The sequence below is a fragment of the Rattus rattus genome, chromosome 16, assembly GCF_011064425.1.
Source record: "Rattus rattus isolate New Zealand chromosome 16, Rrattus_CSIRO_v1, whole genome shotgun sequence".
NCBI lineage: Eukaryota > Metazoa > Chordata > Mammalia > Rodentia > Muridae > Rattus > Rattus rattus.
In genome coordinates, this window is record NC_046169.1 from 13,121,133 (window position 1) to 13,138,338 (window position 17,206).

At 52.2% G+C, this 17,206-nt stretch overlaps 1 protein-coding gene across 1 annotated transcript in view; it reads left to right on the plus strand.

Moving 5' to 3' along the window:
- The window catches only part of Mad1l1 (mitotic arrest deficient 1 like 1), a 308,135-nt gene that overhangs the window by 246,843 nt on the left and 44,086 nt on the right, over positions 1–17,206 (plus strand). The window contains exon 17 of the mRNA XM_032886912.1: positions 5,846–6,036. Within this exon, the coding sequence (XP_032742803.1) occupies positions 5,846–6,036 (191 nt within the window). The remainder of the gene's footprint in view (positions 1–5,845; positions 6,037–17,206) is intronic.

The window sequence follows — 17,206 nt, forward strand, 5'->3', positions numbered from 1 at the left end:
AATAGAACATCGACCAAGACATGTGCTGTCTTGCTGCATGGCTTCTCAGCAGAGAGAAAGGCTCTTCCTCCAGTATGAGTATGTTCTGCTGTGTGGATACACACATGCATGCTCACCCACACATGCATACATACATTTATATTTACACATAAATACATGCTGATCCTCTGATGCACACACATCTTCATCTGGCCTCAGTGGCATTGAGGTAACACTATCTTTGTACCACGCTCTTTAACACGCTCGGTTTTCCACGCTGCCTGACATGCCTAACTCCTCCCAGGACCCTTTGCAGGGGCTGTCTGTGTCCTCTCAGTAGTTAGAGGTGCAGTGGGCGTCTGTCAGTTCTGCTTGGATTCTTATCCTTGGCTAGTCCTCTTGGGGTCACAGCCTGGGATCAGAACAGTGTGCTCTGCTCTGATAGGGGTCACGTAGGTTCTTGCTGGAACCACGGGTACCTGCCCTGATAGTCTGCACTGCTATGCAGGGGCCTCCTCCCCGGCCTCATTTCCTGTTCGCTCATTATGTCTCTTGCCTGAGCTGAGGAGGGCCAGTGCTCTGGGATGCTGATGTTGGCTGGGCACTGGAGTTGGGTATACCATCCAGAAAGGGCTCTGGCAGGCCTGTCTCCCGTGCTATAACTAGAACCCAGAGCATTGCAAAACCTGTAAGCTTCTTAAGAACTTGCCATCGTGGCATTTTTGTTTTGTTTTGTTTGTTAGTTTGGTTGGTTGGTCGGTCGGTCGGTTGGTTGGTTGGTTGGTTGGTTGGTCGGTTGGTCGGTTGGTCGGTTGGTCGGTTGGTTGGTTTTGGTTTGCAATAGCATTTCATGTAGTCTAGGCTTGCCAGAACTCATTATGGAGCCAAGGATGACTTTACCTTCTGATCCTCCTGCCCCTGCCTTCCGTATGCTGAGATTATAGGCGTGTACCGCTATGCAGTGCTGGGAATCAAACCCAGGGCCTCGCGTGTACCAGGCAAGTGCTTGAGCTGAGCCATATCACCAGCCCCACAGTAGTTTTCTTTGGAGGTCATGTGGTTCTCTCCCCAAAGAGAAAAGAATTAGGCTGACCCCAGGTTCTCCATCAGAGAGGTGTGACAGATATCATAGAGGCTGCCACAGTTGTGACCCAGAGCCACATCAGCCCGGTGCAGATGAGCATGAGGATTTTGGGCCGGTAGAGCCTAGTCTGCTGTGCATCCCTGCTGCTGGACAAAATGCCATCCTAAAGCAACTAGGGAGGAGCGGGACGTGCTCATCTGCAAGCGGTTGCAGTCTCTCACTGAGAGGTAGTGAGCCAGGGACTTGGCATCAGGAGCAGAAGCAGAGGGGAGGGCTCCACACTAGTTTGTTCTGTGGACTTGCCCAGCTCCCTTGCTTCTGTAGCCCAGGCCTTTCTGATGGCACTGCCCACCGTTGGCTAACCTTATCTATATATCTTAGCAGTAATGACAGCACTCCACAGGCAGGCACACAGGCCAGCCTGAAGGAACGTTTCTCAACTGAGGTTCCTTCTTCCAAGGTTTGTGAACATTTACAAAAACCGACCAGCACATGGGTTGGAGAAGCAGCTCAGTGGTTAAGGCACATACTGCTCTTCTGGAGAATCTGGGTTCAATTCCCAGCACCTACCCACATCACACAGCTTATAACCACTCTATGTTCAGGGGCAGTCTGATGCCTCTGGTCTCTGAGGGTCCCTGCACTCACATGTACATACCTACGCTAGGATACACACACACATATACATACTTTAAAATAAAAAAATAAGTCTTTAAATAAAAAACACGTCCAGCACCACCTTTCTGTCTACAACTGGCACAGGTAGTATGACTACTGTGAGCCCTATGGCCATCTTCTCCCTGGATACCTCTTCTCTGTGTCCTCCTCACATGTGCCCCTCTGCCCCACTAGTATGAGCCGTTCTGCAGACTTGAGGGCAGGAGCTTAGACTCCAGAGATCTGAGCCCATGGACACTCATTATCCCGACCTCTCTGCTCTCAGGCAGGAGTGCACATCACCACTAGCTTTTGTCTGGCAGAGCACAGGCTCTTTCTGTCCTGTGTCCTTCCCTCAGAACTTCTGCAGATGTCTCCTGTGAGTCCAAAGGGCAAGCCTGGGCTGAGATAGGGAGGGGGTCAGCTCAGAGCCATCCTGTTGCCTCCCTAGAGTAGTGGGGCCAGCCAGCAGGCAAGGGTGAGCCTTTCAGACACGAAACGGAGAGCAGAGGTTTGAGGCAAGGCCTGATGTGCCCTAGGACCACTCTGGAAACCCAGTCTGGTCCATCATAGTCTCTGCTACCATCAAGTCTGGCTTGGGTTCTGATGAACAGTTACATCCCTCCCCTGGCTCCCAGTGGTCACCTGCCACACTCCTGTCCTTATAGGACATCCAGGACTGTCCTTGCAGAGAGAGCCATAGGAAGGGAGGGCATAGACAGCCTTGCCTGGGGATCCTGAGGATTGCAGCTTAGAGCTGCAGGATGACAGCAGTCACAGCTTCTTCCTGGCAGCATGGCAGGGTTTAAAAGTTGGCAAGGCCTGTGGCAAGATGGAGGGGCACCCAGAACTCCCAGGACCTCAGTGGCTATGAGCTAGAGCAAGGCCGGGGGGCTGGTCCTATGGATCTACAGACGGACTTCAGAACAAAGCTGCCCTGCACTGAGTCTTGGTCTCAGAATGAGCTCAGAGCCTCTTGGTGGCTTGCAGCTTCCTGGGTTCCATTCACCTCAGCTAGTACCCTGGTCCTCGCTCCTGTGTTGTTACCTGCACGCGCATGAGTGGCTAAGGGCATCTCCCCAATGCCAGAGTATGTCATCATAGACCCCCAAGGCCCTTTGCCTCCTGGGAAAAGCCCAAAAACAACCTCTACTCTTGGTCACTTTGAAAGAGACTGAGTGACAGCCAGTGGCAGGAGAGTAATGACACTTCCAAGGTGGAGCCCATCTTTTATTTATTTAATCCAAACCATCGAGTGAATTATTCATTCTTGTTTATGTAAGCCACTGAGCCACAGAAGTAACAAGGAAGTCGAAGCACCCCAAATCAAATGATTGTCTCCAGGCTTTGGGCATCACCCCTTGCTTGTCTTGTCTGTCTCCCCCTCCCAACCGCGGCCTCACCCTCGCCCTGAAAGAGATGGCTTCCACTCCCAACCGCCAAGGGCAATAGGCGTTCCCTCTTTGCAGCCACAGCCCTGCCTGTGATTGCTTGGCATGTGGCCAGAGTGCCTCCTCTCCATTCATGCCCATGAAGTACACAGACCTTCCTCCCCACGAGCCTTCAATGGGCCTGAGCCCCACAGCTGCCTGCCTCTGAGATCGGAATTACACAAAAGCCCATTTCCTTCCTCAAGGTCAGCCTGCGTTTGGTCCCAAGATTTAATCTTTCCCATTGGACATCTGAGGTCTTTCAGCAGTTGTCACAGTATCTGATGGCCGAAACATCCCTGGGAAGTGTGGTCAGTGAATTTCTTTTCTTGATGAAGGCTCTCTCAGGGAGGAGGGGCCCAGGAATGCCAGGAAGAGTCTTGGGGTCAGGGCTGCCAATTAACCTTTCATTTTCATAGTCTGATCACTCGATTAATCAAGGCTCTGGGTCTGTGTCCTGTTGAAGGGGCTCACACTGTGGAGAACAGTGTCTGCCAAAGCCTCTGTGAGGTGATGGATGAAAAAGCCATAGGACAGGGCCAGCAGCCAGGCAACAGCCCCACGGACCAGCCTTTGCCTTCAGTCTGGGTTTGTCAAGCCATTTCTCTCACAGCCCCTGGTACTAGCATGCTTTGCTCAGAGTGTGATCTCCTCCCTGGTCTGTGGGTGGCCGTCCATTGTACAATACAAGGGATGGCAACGGTAGCACAGCCCTGCTGGAGCCCTTCAGCCGCGTGGGTCCAGTGCTTGTACTCTTCAACTTTCAGTTTCCTTGTTTATAAAAGGGGGTGGGGAAATGTTCATCTGGAGGTGTGGATGTGTGAATTTTCCTGGGAAGACATTAAGGAAAAAAATGTGTTCATTCTAGATAGGGCACCAATCCCAGAACAGTCTGCCCAAGTCTGGGTTAATGAAGCAGTGAGTTTGTTGGGGTTACTTCCAGGAGCCTGAGTGAGCAGTTACTTACTGAAGCACTGACGGCTCAAAGGAGCTGCATCACCAGAAAGCCCAACCCAGCATTGATAACAGCTCGCAAAAGCTGCATCCTGAAAGCTCCCCATGAAACTTGCAGGCAGCTCGGCCAGTTAGAGTCTCCTTTCCAGAGCAGTTGCTGTTACTCTAGAACCATGTCCTGGTGCGAATGTGGTTTTTGAGTTTATGCATCTGACTTAGGCTTGTCTCCAGGGCTTTCCCTAGCTAGATCCTCAAGACTGTATCTGATGACAGCCACATGCTGTGCTCCCCTAGGAGATGGTGTGGAGACCCAGAAGTGGCAGAGTAAATAGGGACCCAGTCCTCTCTGGTCTCCATTTTCCTCCAGGTTGCTTAAAGCTTCCACATGCTCAGAGAAAGCAGTCTCTCTGGTCCCACTGATCTCTAGAAAGCCATCCCGTCTGCACTTACTAATCATCCTCCTGGGCCATGGTGTGTAGGACACAGGCTTCAAACCCTTCCTCTGCTACTCTTTCACGGTGAGCCCATGAGGACCTGTAATGTGCCTCATCCATGGAGCCTCTTGGACTCTGAGTTCCTCTGACTTAGGGATATCTTTCCCCACACAGGCCCAGGACCACCCTCCTCAGAAGTGCCCATGTTAACTAACCCAGAATGGCCCATGTTAACTAACCCCAGCTCCTCATCACAGCGAAGGGAGGGTCCACAGCATGCCCCTACCTGAGCCTGACAGCCCAGGCCTATGGAGCTCCCCTGTGAGAAAGCTCCATGAAGGAGTTCCAGGAAGTGCCTAGCCTGAGACTGTCCCTGTGTGTGTAAGTGGGGCCAGGCTCAGTAACTAATGGGGGTGTAAATCAGGGCTTAATTACTCAGCAGGCACCTTGGGTGAGAGATTCATGGTAATTGTGTGTGCTCCTGGTGGCTTTGCGCAGCTGGCTTTTCCCTAAGCACCAGTAAACCATGGCGGGCAATTGGGGAGGTGGTGCTCTGCCCTGAATGATACTTCCAGAGACACGTGGGAAGTTGGGGAGGGGCTCTGAGGCCAGGTTATCTGGAGCCTACCCAGTCCTTGCTGAGGGACCAGGAGGGTTCTTTTGGTTACAGGTGGCCCGCATGTGGATCCTATACCTATAAATAAAACAATCTGCGATATCTAGACAGCTTCTATTCTCCTCTCTCTCTAAGTGCTGTCCTAGCTCATTCAGGGCAAGTGGCCAGTCCCCGGAAGGCAGGGGCTGAGGCTGCAACTTAGTGACGGTCCACGTGCCCAAAGCAGTTAGGATTCTGACCCTCACTGCAGACCTGGACTCCTGGTGCTTCCTTCTCCTGTGTGCTCTAGAACCTGCTACCCAGTTGGGACCAGTCACCCCTAAAGCATGACCTATGGTACTTTCCAACAGTAACTGAGGGTGATGTCCTGTGGGGCATTGTTATTCTGTTAGCAGGGTATCTAGTCGCACCATCTGTCTCTTGAGTCACTGTTGTTTTGGGTTTTTTTAGATGCTGTTCTTAATATGAGTTTATTATGGCTGCCACCAGAGGGTCACACAGCTTCTCACCGCTCGTCCTTTTTCTTCTGATTCCTCAGGGCTCACAGATAGATGGGCACCAGCCTCAGGCATCTGCAGGCAGCAGGACTCCAGTTGGACCATGGTTCATCCTTGCTTATTCCCCCTGGCCATTTTCCTTGTCTCACCATTCATTGAACAGTGGGACTCACACCGTGCCCTTATCCCTGCAGAGCTGCGGAAGCAGGTGGAAAGCGCTGAGCTGAAGAACCAGCGGCTCAAGGAGGTTTTCCAGACCAAGATCCAGGAGTTCCGCAAGGTTTGCTACACACTGACCGGCTACCAGATTGACGTGACCACTGAGAGCCAATACCGCCTCACCTCCCGATACGCTGAGCACCAGACTGACTGCCTCATCTTCAAGGTAGGCAGCACTGTGCGTGCATCAGGCAGCTCAGGCAGCTCGCCTCCTCACTGGAAGGAAGGTCAGCGTCTGCCACGGTCAATGAGTCATGTGCTGGAGCAGCCCCATGTCCCCATAGCATGGTCTTCAATGTCAGGAGAGGACATACTAGTCCCTCTCTCCCCACTCCTGACAGGCTCTGACCTCGGACCACTTCTTGGCTCTCTTCACCTTATGCTCTGGGAGTCTCTGCCAAGGTCTGCCCTATGGCTTGTGGCACTTTGACTTTGTCCACAGAGGGTGGTGAGGGGCATGGCAGGCACCTTGCTGCCAGACCTCTGCCAGGGATCAGTATGTGGCACAGCCCATAGAAGGGAAAGGGGAAGCTGTATGTGCCAGCTACTTGGTGGTCAGGCTGAAGGAACCAAAGCTGATGCTGTAGGTAGCTAGGCAAGCCCTTCAAGCTGGGAAGGATCAGTGGTCTTCATGAAGCGTGTCCCTGTTGGAATCTCATGTACAACGTGGCTCCTGAAGAGGGATCCCTCTTAATCGAAGCAGGAGTGTCACAGCCTGAGGGAGGTGCTTGGAATGTGGCTTGGCCAGACGTGTGTACAACTTCTCACAGCACACAGGTCCAACAGAAGTGAAGTTGTTCCTTGATGGGAGTGGAGTGGCATTGTAACTGAAGTTCTGGGGTTATAAGTGCTTACCCATCACTGGAAGCAACCTTACTTCCTGTCTGTGGGATGGCCTTATGGTACTAGCTTGGCACATGGCCCTAGAGGCCTGTGATCCCAGTGTTATGTATGGCAGTTAGGGGAAGAGACTCTGGTCAGTATCTGCAGGTGGAAAGCACAGAGGCAGGCCAGCTCCACTCTGCACCTCATGTAGCTGGGCCACACACTGCTGGCCTCAGCAGCCGGCTGTCTGTGCCTGCAGAAACAGGAACCTGCTTTCCTCTCTGTCTGAGCACTGTGCCCAGTGTGACCCACAGGTTTTATGCAGAACTTCACAGAAAAATATGGTCCTGGCCCAGAGTTTGTTGTTGTACAGTGGCTCACTTACCTTGTTCCCATCCCTCTGTTTGTCTGGCCCCTTTCATGGGACACTGCCCACCATGGTGACAAAAGCACCTCCTGTTCCTTGCAACTTTGTGGTGCGTCTTGGAGACTTTCTGGACTTCTCAAATTACTTCTCTTCATTTTTACACTTCTTAACACTCTCAAGCCTTTGACTAAGTAAATAAATATTTGAACGCCCAAGTCTCTAAGTCAGTAAGCTATCAGGAATGTATTTCTTTGCTTCTGTGTACCTTTGAATAACCCAGGATCGCTGATGGGTATTTAACTTAAGGCAGTGTAGAAAGCCTGTGTGCTTTAAGATTGGTAAATGAAGATGTGCTGAGCAGCTGTCAGACGAGCACATCACGCACATCAGTGTGTGTCGACGAGCTCCAGTTTGCATTCCAAAGTATTCCAGGTTCTTGTTGCTTTGTCCTTCGGTGGAAAGAGAATGGGACCTAGGGCCTCCCGCATGCTAGGGAGGCAAGCACTGTAGTGCTGAGCGGCACTGCCAGCCTCTGTGGAGGACTGTGCACACTGAACTACATTTCCAGCTTTCTCTCCACTTGGTATGTAAAGGCAGGGACTTACTGAATTGCCCGTGTTAGCCTCGAACCCTGTCTTGTAACCCATGCTGACCTCAGATTTGTGAGCCTCCTAGCCTTGTGTGTACCCCAGGATCCTGCTGTGTTCTGTTTGAAGAGGTTGTTGAAATCATGGTGTGCACAACCAGTTTCAGGCCAGGCTATTCAAGGCTACACAGTGAGAACCTCACTCAAACGCTTAAGTCACTTCTGTTCCAGTCTCCAAAAGGCAAACACAGTCGCCACAGTGCTGCTTTGACCCTGTCACCCTATTCCAGGTAGTTCCAGTCTACTCAGAAGTTCTGCCCACCTTCTTTTGTCACAAGCCCACTTACAGTGACCTCCTCGCTGCCTATGAGACCTAGCACAGCCTCTGTAGCACACAATAGAATGAGGGCAAGAATAGCTGCTCACTCACTTGGTACACACTGTCCTCACACTCTCCTAGCTCCTCACTTGCCCACATAGGCAGATGAGGTGTTCCTGCCCACCAGCTGTCCTTGGGGTTGCCTAGCCAACCATGCACACACACACCGTCACCGTTCTCCAGGTGTCAGTGGGTCAGACCCAAGGGGCACTCAGTGACACTAACCAACTAGGCAGGAAAAGCAGGCAACTGCATTCAACTCAGGGCTCAGAAACAGGCCCGTTTCCCCTGACTCCAGGCAGCTCCCTAACTATGGCAGGAGGGACAAGGAGGCCCCGTGTGGTCTGCTGATGAACATCACCCCCAGCCAAGGTGGTTTGAGTCTGTTGAGAAGCCTTTCCTGAGCACCTGGCTACACCCAGGATGCAAAACCGTCTCAATCTCAAAGTGGCCAGTGTAGCCACAGCAGGGACTTCTCAGCTCCTGGTATCAGACAGGCTTCAGAACGAGTGTTCATGCTGGGACACAGTGGAATGGCTTGGTGAAAGCTGTGCTAAGTGGTGGTTGGGTAAGAGCTGGTGTGTTGCTGTGGTCACTGGTCAGGGCCCTTGTCACATGGTGACCAAACAAGTGGAGATTTTGCTATGTGGTGACATATTGAAGGTATGTCCTGTGACCTTGGTAGAGTTGGGTGGCACAATTGGAGAGAGACGACAATGGCATCATATTACTCCGGGCAGTCCTAGGTTGTAAACTCTTCCTGTACCAGTTTTCTTTGTAGGAATGCACTTTCATGAGCACGTACGAACATCTGTGTGTGTAGGGTAGACAGAGGATACCACCTGTTTCTCACAAGGCACACCATCCATCTTTAAGAGCATCTCTCACTGACCTGGCACTGGCTAAGCTGGCTAAGCTAGTGCTAACCCTGGCCTGCGATGACAAGTGTGCCACCATGTCTGCCTTTCCCACATGGATCTAGGGATTGGATTAGGATCTTGGTGCTTGTAAGTCAAGGACTTTACCAATGGGACTGTCTCCCTCCCCCCTTGGAGGTTTATTTGATAGAGGGGCAGCTGTCTCTCCACAGCAGGGTCTGAAGCAGCCTCTGGAGTCACCCATTTGCCACACTCAGGCTCTTGTGCCCCACTCCTCTGCACCAAGGACAGTGAGTCTTGTAGGCAGCTCAGCAAGAGACCAGGAAATGTTTCTTGTGGGCTGCTGGGCTTTGGCTCCAGTTTTTTCAAAAGCCTCCTCTTGGCCGGCTGCAGCAACCATGGTCTCAGCCTGCCCTTCTGCCTCACTGCCTCCTTCTCTTACCTGACCCTGTCCAGTCTGGAGCTTTCTGTCCCGTGGCCCCACTCGACCCAGCTGTGGAAGGAGCTAAGTGCAGGAACTCAATGCTGGACACACCCTGGTCCTCGGAGCACTGCAGTATGAGCTGGTGCTGGCCAGCTGCCTGCCTGTCTGCATCTGCTTCCTCATCTGTCAAGTGCAGATGATTACAGGCTCTCCTGGCCCTGCACCTGTGGAGGTATGGGTCACCTGTTGGTGACTAAGCTGTTGCCCACAGATGCTGCCCTCCTGCGTGCAGCCTGTGGTGACACAAGGGTTTTGTTGTTGTTGTTTTTTGTTTTGTTTTGTTTTTGTTTTTTGTTTTGTTTTTGCTGCTCTCCCTGGCACAGTCTTAAAGCAGTTCCCCAGCATTGTCCACAGTGGGCAAGTGAGGCAGGTGGGTCCCAAAGAGGAAGTAGCAAGACCCCAAGCACAGATCACCCTTTCCTTACCCCAACCCCACCCACCCCATCTCCCTGGTAGGGAACATGGAAGCCCTGGCAGCAAGCTTAGAGCATCTCTGGGCCATTGAGTCGCCCGTGTCCACCCCTTCCCTGTTCTCCATGGTACCAGATCCCTTCCTAGATAGAGGCCCCTTTGTGCAGTTCTGGCCTTCGGGGCCCACACAGCCCTGAGAACCCCCCTGTACAATAGTACCAGAAGGACTACAGTGGATCTTCCAGTAGGAAGTCTCTCCCCAAGACTGTAGGGTGGGGTTGGTCCCATCCATCACACTTTGGCCATTATATACCTTCATCCCCTCTACAATGCTGTCAGAGCTAAGCAATCATATAGCCCTCACCCACCCGCTGATACCTGGCTAGCAGATAGGAAGTTGACAAGATCTACTGGGGAGTGGCTAGAGAAGAGGGAAAATGGATAGGGGCCAGGCAGGAGGCTCATGCACAACTGTGTGGCCATGACCAACTCAGACTCAGGCAAGGTCACTCCATCCCCCAGCTCACAGTAACTTCCGCTCATTTTCTTTTCACCCCAAACAGTTTCCAAGCAGGAGGGGTCTGTGGCAGAGTTAGAAATAGCTGGGGCCTGTTTCCAGCCAAGCAGGTTCTGCAAATGTGTGCTGGGATAATTGAGGGTTGGCTCACGGTCCCACATGGCTCTGCTTCCCTTCCCAGCCTGGACCCAGCCTCTGCCGTGTGTGGGTGGCCGAGCTGCCTCCCAAGGCTGCTGTGTGGGGGAAGGCAGGAGCTCAGCTCAGCACACATTGGGAGGCTGGCATCTTGCCCACTCCTCCTCTCTCAAGAGAAGTTGGACCCCAGAGTCTCCAGTTTCCTTGGGAAAGAGCGGCCTACCAAATGTCCCCAGCAATCCTGTGTGATCTCATTCCCTGGGGTTCACAAGGACTGCCCAAAGGTAGTCAGAAACAAGAAGCCAGACAGCGATGAATAGAATTGACTGCAAAGCTCTTGAAATGCAGGTGACCCTGACCTTGGGTCCCCTTCTCTCATGTCTGACCACTCCACAGTCTAGCATAACCCAGGTCCTGGAGGAACCTGTTCAGGGACAGCAAGAGGCAAACCTAGAATCTGGAATCCTGTGAACCCTGCTGGCTGTGTCTTAGCCGTCTAGTACAAGTTCCTGATCTGGGGAGCAGGATTGTGCAACCTAAGGGGGGAGAGTACATCTTTATATAAAAATAAAGGTCCACACTTTTCTCCACATGGCTGGGTCCAGCTTTTTACATGGGTGCTGGACCTCAAGCAAATTTACTGCAGACCTATCTCTTGGGATTGGCTTTGTTTTTTTCTTTACATGCTTTCTCATTGTAGCCTAAGCAGGCCATGACCAAGATCCTCCTGCCTCTGCCTAGACTTCTGGTATGATCCATATTCACCACGTAAGTGCCATCACAAAGTCTTTCCTTTCACTAGCACATCTTCCCAATCAGAGGCTTGGACCATGGTGAGGGTTCTGGAGGTGCCTCCCTGTGTCAGCAGCAGGGCTCTAGGCAAATGGCTGGGCCACTCGAAGCTTCCTGTTCCTCCCAGCAGTGCTGGCTCATGGCATGGATAGTCCCATGTACTTCTGTTGGGATGTATGTTGTGAGCTCTGCACCAGCAGTGGGTGTTTGGCTTAGCTTGCACTGTGTCCATGTCACCCCTTACTGTGGCTTCATCCCTGAAGCACAGTGTAACATTTGTTGGGATAGAAGCTGCCTGAGCCACCTGCCTCCCAGAGCTGCTCCCACCGCCCCCTCCCCCGAGCCTGGCATCCTGCAGTGGGCACTTCCTCATCTGCGCCCAGCCTCGGTATAGGCGTAGCTCTGTGTGCATCACTGTGATTCTGTCTGCCATACTTCTGCGGAAGCACACAGAGCCTACGCTCAGAGCAGAAAGAGCAGGTGAGGAGGCGCCAGCTTCCGCACACCTGCAGCCACAGTGCAAGGCTGCCAGAGACTGCAGGTGTATGCATGGGGAAAGGCAAATGTCCCGGAGTCCCATACCCAGGGCCCTTCAGCTATCCAGAGATTGACCCCCACTGGGTGGGCTCAGGAGAGTCTGGGTCAGTTTCTCTAACCTCAGGACAGCCATGCAAGGGTTTACTCAGAGCTTGGCATCTTATTCGTTCGCTTCCTAAGTACGCTTCTTGGAGGAAGGGACCATGTATCTGCCAAAACACAATTAATACACAGGATTCATGGACTCATGGGTGCCCTATGTTCATAGCCCAGTCTCCAGGAACTCAGCTCTGCTATGTTTCAATAAAACTTTATTTATGGCACCAAGCTCTGAATTTCAAAGTTCCTACAGTATGCCTAGTATTCTTGGGGCTTCTTGAAAACTAATACATTTATTTGTAGAATAGCATTAGGTTTATAGGGAAGTTGAGGTAAAATAAGCTTTCCCTGTGTCCTAACCTGTTCCATAGTTCTTACACTGCTAGCCAATCTTGTCGAAGTACGTCCTGGTGGCTGCAGTCTCTAAACCCAATCTGTCCAATTGCTGGGAATTGTGAAGTATATGCTCACAGAATGTTTTCAGTTTGTGCCACCACTCTGGTGTCCCACAGAGTAGCTCCTATCTCTTAAGTCTTCTGAGTGTCATCTCCCGGCTCCTTCAGATCTTCTTCCTGTAATGCAGCCATTCCTGGGGTGTCCCAGAGGTGGGATCCTCAGTGCGCTGGATTCCTTCACTTAGCAGCATTCACTTGAGATTCCCGAGTCACTTTGGGTCCTGATTACTCATTTGTTTTTATTTTGAGAGAGATAGCGATACAGCCAGGGCTTTGTTCACATCAAGCCATGTGAACAATGCTCTACCCCTGACCTACATCCCCAGCCCCTCACTAGGGGTTTCTAGGCAGGGGCTCTACACTGAATTCCAAGTCCAGGCTTTAGATAGAATGTCACTATGTAGCTCAGGCTGGCCTCAGGCTTGCCGTCCTCTCCCCTCCCTTCTCAGCACTAGGTTCACACCTGGCCTATTCATTTCCTTCTATTGCTGGTATTGGTATATACTGCAAGTGTTCTGTCCATCCGCCTACTGAAGGACGTCTTCCATATCCAGTTCTGACTCCTTATGAGTGGGATCCTCTACAAAGAGCTTTAAATGCATTGACAGCTTAATAATGTCAAAGTCACTTGCAGTTCCATTGATGCAGAAGTCCACAGTTTCCCGGTCTTTGACCTCCACAGCACTCCTATTTCCACATCTGCACACCAAGGTCCACCAGATGTGCAGCCGAAGTGGGGCCTCCCTGCAAAGCAAAAATGGCCCTGAGGCTACCCTCATCTCCTGGTTTTGTTCCTGGCATACTCACTGTCACACACTTGGCCTCTATCTGGTCCACTGGTGCTTCCCATATGGCACCTGCTTCGGAGAAATCAGAAGAATAGGGTCAGAAAGTGATGGAGATGACGTGGGTCTCAGTGGGAGCCCCTGCAACTGAGCATGTGCTTCAGAACTGTACTATATGCTCAGTATTAGTGTTTGGACATCAGAGCCCAGGAGCCACCAGTGCCCAGTGGTTCCTGAGTTCCTCAATGAAGTGTACATGGGCTGTGCTAGTTACTTTTTCTCATTGCTGCGCAGAACATGGAGCAGGAGCAGCTTAAGGCAGGAAGGGTTTAGTTGTGTTTACAGCTTCATGTGATGCAATTTGTCATGATAGAGGAGGTATGGGGAGGTTCAACCCATAGTGCTAAGAGTGCAAGATGGCTTCTTGCTGGGTCAAGGAAGCAGAGAGCTCAGGATGGAACAGGAATTAGGTATAGTCTTCAAGGAATAGCTCAATGCTAGAGCACCTGCCTAGAATCCCCCAGTGAGGGGCTGGGGGCGGCTCAGTGTTAGAGCCCCTGCCTAGAATCCCCAGGGAGGGGCTGGGGGCAGTGGTGGCTCAGTGGTAGTGGCCCCTGCCTAGAATCCCCCAGTGAGGGGCTGGGGGGGGCTCGTGGCTCAGTGGTAGAGCACCTGCCTAGAATCCCCCAGTGAGGAGCTGGGGGCGTGGCTCAGTGGTAGAGCCCCTGCCTAGAATCCCCCAGTGAGGGGCTGAGGTGTGTCTCAGCAGTAGTAGCTTAAAATCACCACATATATTAAATGTTCTACAATCTCCCAAGAGAGAGCTGGGGACCAGGTGTTCAAACAAACTTGTGGGGAGCACTTCACATTCAGACTATAACACAGACGCTGTAACACAGTGATGCTGGGCTGGAAGTAGGAAGAGACCCTCAGTGTGCAAGCCTGAGGGTCTCCAACCTCTCACAGCCCATCAGTGGTAAATATTTGGGTAGCAAACACTTGCTGGACATTATGTGCGAGGCAGTAACCGGGCCAGAGGCTGAGCCCCAGGCCCTCCTTCATATCATACTTCCCATGGCTCTGCTCACCAGCTCACCCTCCAAGGCCTTGGAGCAGTGTATGTGCCTATTTACAGGTTCTGTGTGGTGCAGCACTGAGGGAGGGGGGAGTTCAATGCAGGGCTGCAGGTTCCTCGACTGGCTACCATTCTTACCAGCCCTGTGCTCACTGCTCCATGATGTGACCATACTGGACATCCACAACCATGGCTCCTGCCAAAGAGATGTAGACTAGCTAGGTGAAGACCTGCATCCAGCTAGCGTATATGGGCACAGGGTGAGATTTGCTCAGGGTTTATCGCTCCCTGATGAAGCTTTCGTATTTCCACTATAGTATAGACATGACCTTCATAGCTGCCCTGCGTCTGCCTTTCGAAGCAGCCTTGTAAACACACAGAGCAAATTTGCCTGCCTGCCTGCCTGCTATGCTCCCTCCGTCCATCCCACACAGATCAGGCGTGATGCTCCAGGTTCCCAGGGAAGTATGGTTGCTCATAGAGGAAGCTCTGAAAGTCTTGCTTTCTTGGCCCTAATCCACCCACCAGTGCCCTACAGGAACCTCAGCCTGGTCCACTGGGGTGAGGTGCTACAGGACGGAGATCTCAGAGATAGCACTGCCTTGGCTTGGAGCCCTGTGTGGCCATGGCTCTGCTATTACATACCTTGGAATAGCATGTCTATGCTGGCAGGTAGTCCTGCCCTCAGCTCTTTGTCATCAATGGAGGGAATGCAAGTGTTGAAGGTCAGGCCATGGGACAAGTGATAAGAACAAAGTATGGGAAACCAGGCCGTGAGAAACATATGTCCTTGTACTACTTAGGAGTCAGGAACCAGTGCATCCATCCCAGGGCAGCACATTCTCAGGCCCTCCCACAGCCCCACTTCTTGGATCAGCCTTCAGCTACCTGCAGCTTACCTCCTCTGGTGCTCACACTGGGGGTGTGTACTGGAAGGCCCTGTACCCTGCCCATCTTCCTCCTTAGCATAGTGGGGACAAGGGCTGAGAAAGGGACAGTGCAACTCTCAGCTTCCGGGTGTGGGCAGAGAGTAGGCCCAGATTATAGGGCCTCTTGAGAATTTGTTAGAGGCCCTTAAGTGTCATACACAGGAGAGATCACTAACACCAGGAACCAGAGGTCCTGCCTCTGACTCAGGCTACCACGGCCAAGCCCTGATCCTCTGTGTTGCTGTGGTTCCCACTATGGTCTGCCCCCTCCCTCTATCTTCCTGGCTCCCACAATGATCAACCCCTGCCATGTCTGCTGCCATGACTCCCACTATGGCACCCACTGTGCCCACCTTTTCCCTCTACCTGGCTGTGGCTCACCCTAGCCTCAGTTGTTGTTTGTCCTCACAGCTGTCTTCCTAAACAACTAGAGTAAGGGGCTGAGTGAGGAATCCTGGGGTCAATAAGGAACTCAGAGATTTCAACCTGGGGCTCATGCCCAGTGAGACGGCCAACAGCCTAGAGAGCAAAAGCCAGGGGGACACATGGCCTTCTTTAGCTTCTGACTGTTATTGGTGCTGCTGTGGAGGTGGCAGTGGTGACAGAGTGGAGCTGTCCACTCAGCCTGCATGCCAGCACGCACCCAGCATGGCAGATCTCTCACAGCAGTGCCTGCACCCTGGACACTCTGCGCACATATTCTAGCCAGGCATTCCTGCTCCTGCTAGGTCACCATAGAACTTTCTCAGTGTCACCAGATCTAAAAGAGCATCCTAAGTGGCCAGGATTAGAGCAGAGTCAGGAACAGGGAAGGGGTATGTTTTATGTCGGAAGGGATAAGGAGATAGAGCCTTGGCATGGCCGGCAGCAGCTGGTCACAGCACTGTGGCACTGATGGGGCTCCACTCTAGAGAGGGTCTCCTTGCTCACGCTGGTATTCTGGAGACCCTCCATGCACATCAGATTAAACTTCTACTTCTCTACTCTCCTCCCACCCTCTTTGCATTCATAGGATCACGGAGATCCTGGATGTGCTCAGAGACCTCATCTGCTCTCTCCTCTTTATTTTGCAGACAATGGGAGTGGGGCGATGACTGTCTGATCACTCACAGGAGGCTGGAGGCCAGTTGTTCTCAACCTTCCTAATGCTGAGACCCTTTAATACAGTTCCCTGTGTTGTGGTAAACCGCCCCCCCCAACTATAAAATTATTTTTGTTGCTACTTCAAAACTGTAATTTTGCTACCGTTATGAATCTTAATATAAATATCTGAATTTTCCAAAGGGCTTAGGTGACCCCCGTGAATAGGTCCCAAGGGGTCACAGTGCACAGGGCACAGGCCACTGCTGTAGACCACCGTGGAGCCCAAAGAGGGAGTTTCGGAAGAGCAGGGAAAGTATGGGATGCAGCCCGGACCTCTGGATGTGGCATGTGTGCCACATCCTACTTGTACTGCTCTGGCTTTGCCGGTGCCCAGTCTAGAGAGCTGGGACTTGCAGCCACTGCCTTGGGAGCTGTTCTCTTCTTTGGTGCTGAATCTGGAATCAAAGGTGGATTCTGGCCAGTTGAATGCTATCCCAGGTACCAAGCCCCCATTTGGCCACAGCTCCTATCCCTGGCCCCCCTAAAGATGCCACTACTAGAAGGGACACTGTCTGAGGAGCGGCTTCCATGAGGATTTGTTCTTTCTCAGAGCTTGCAGCTTTATACAGATGTCTCTGGGGTAATCCAGCTTCCTTACTGCTTCACCCTATACCACATGTAGCCTGACCTTCCTGTGTGGGCAAGAAGAAGAGCCCTCTGACCCTGTACAGGGGCAGTTCAGCCAGCAAGCGGGTGACAGGCAGCTGTTCCAACGGCCCGGGAGGAACAGAGAGATCGGGTAGAGGAGACAGCACACCACTCTCGCCCTCCCTCTTCCCCCCTGACAGGCAATCAGGCCCATTCACAGGCTCCTGTTGGCAGAGGCTGGCTTCTGGAGGCTTCCTGTCTGTCGAGATAACAATGAGATCTAGATAGACACTTTAATTTGAATTTGCCTTTTTGGGTCCCCTGAATTTCAAATGGAGTTGTTAAGAACGC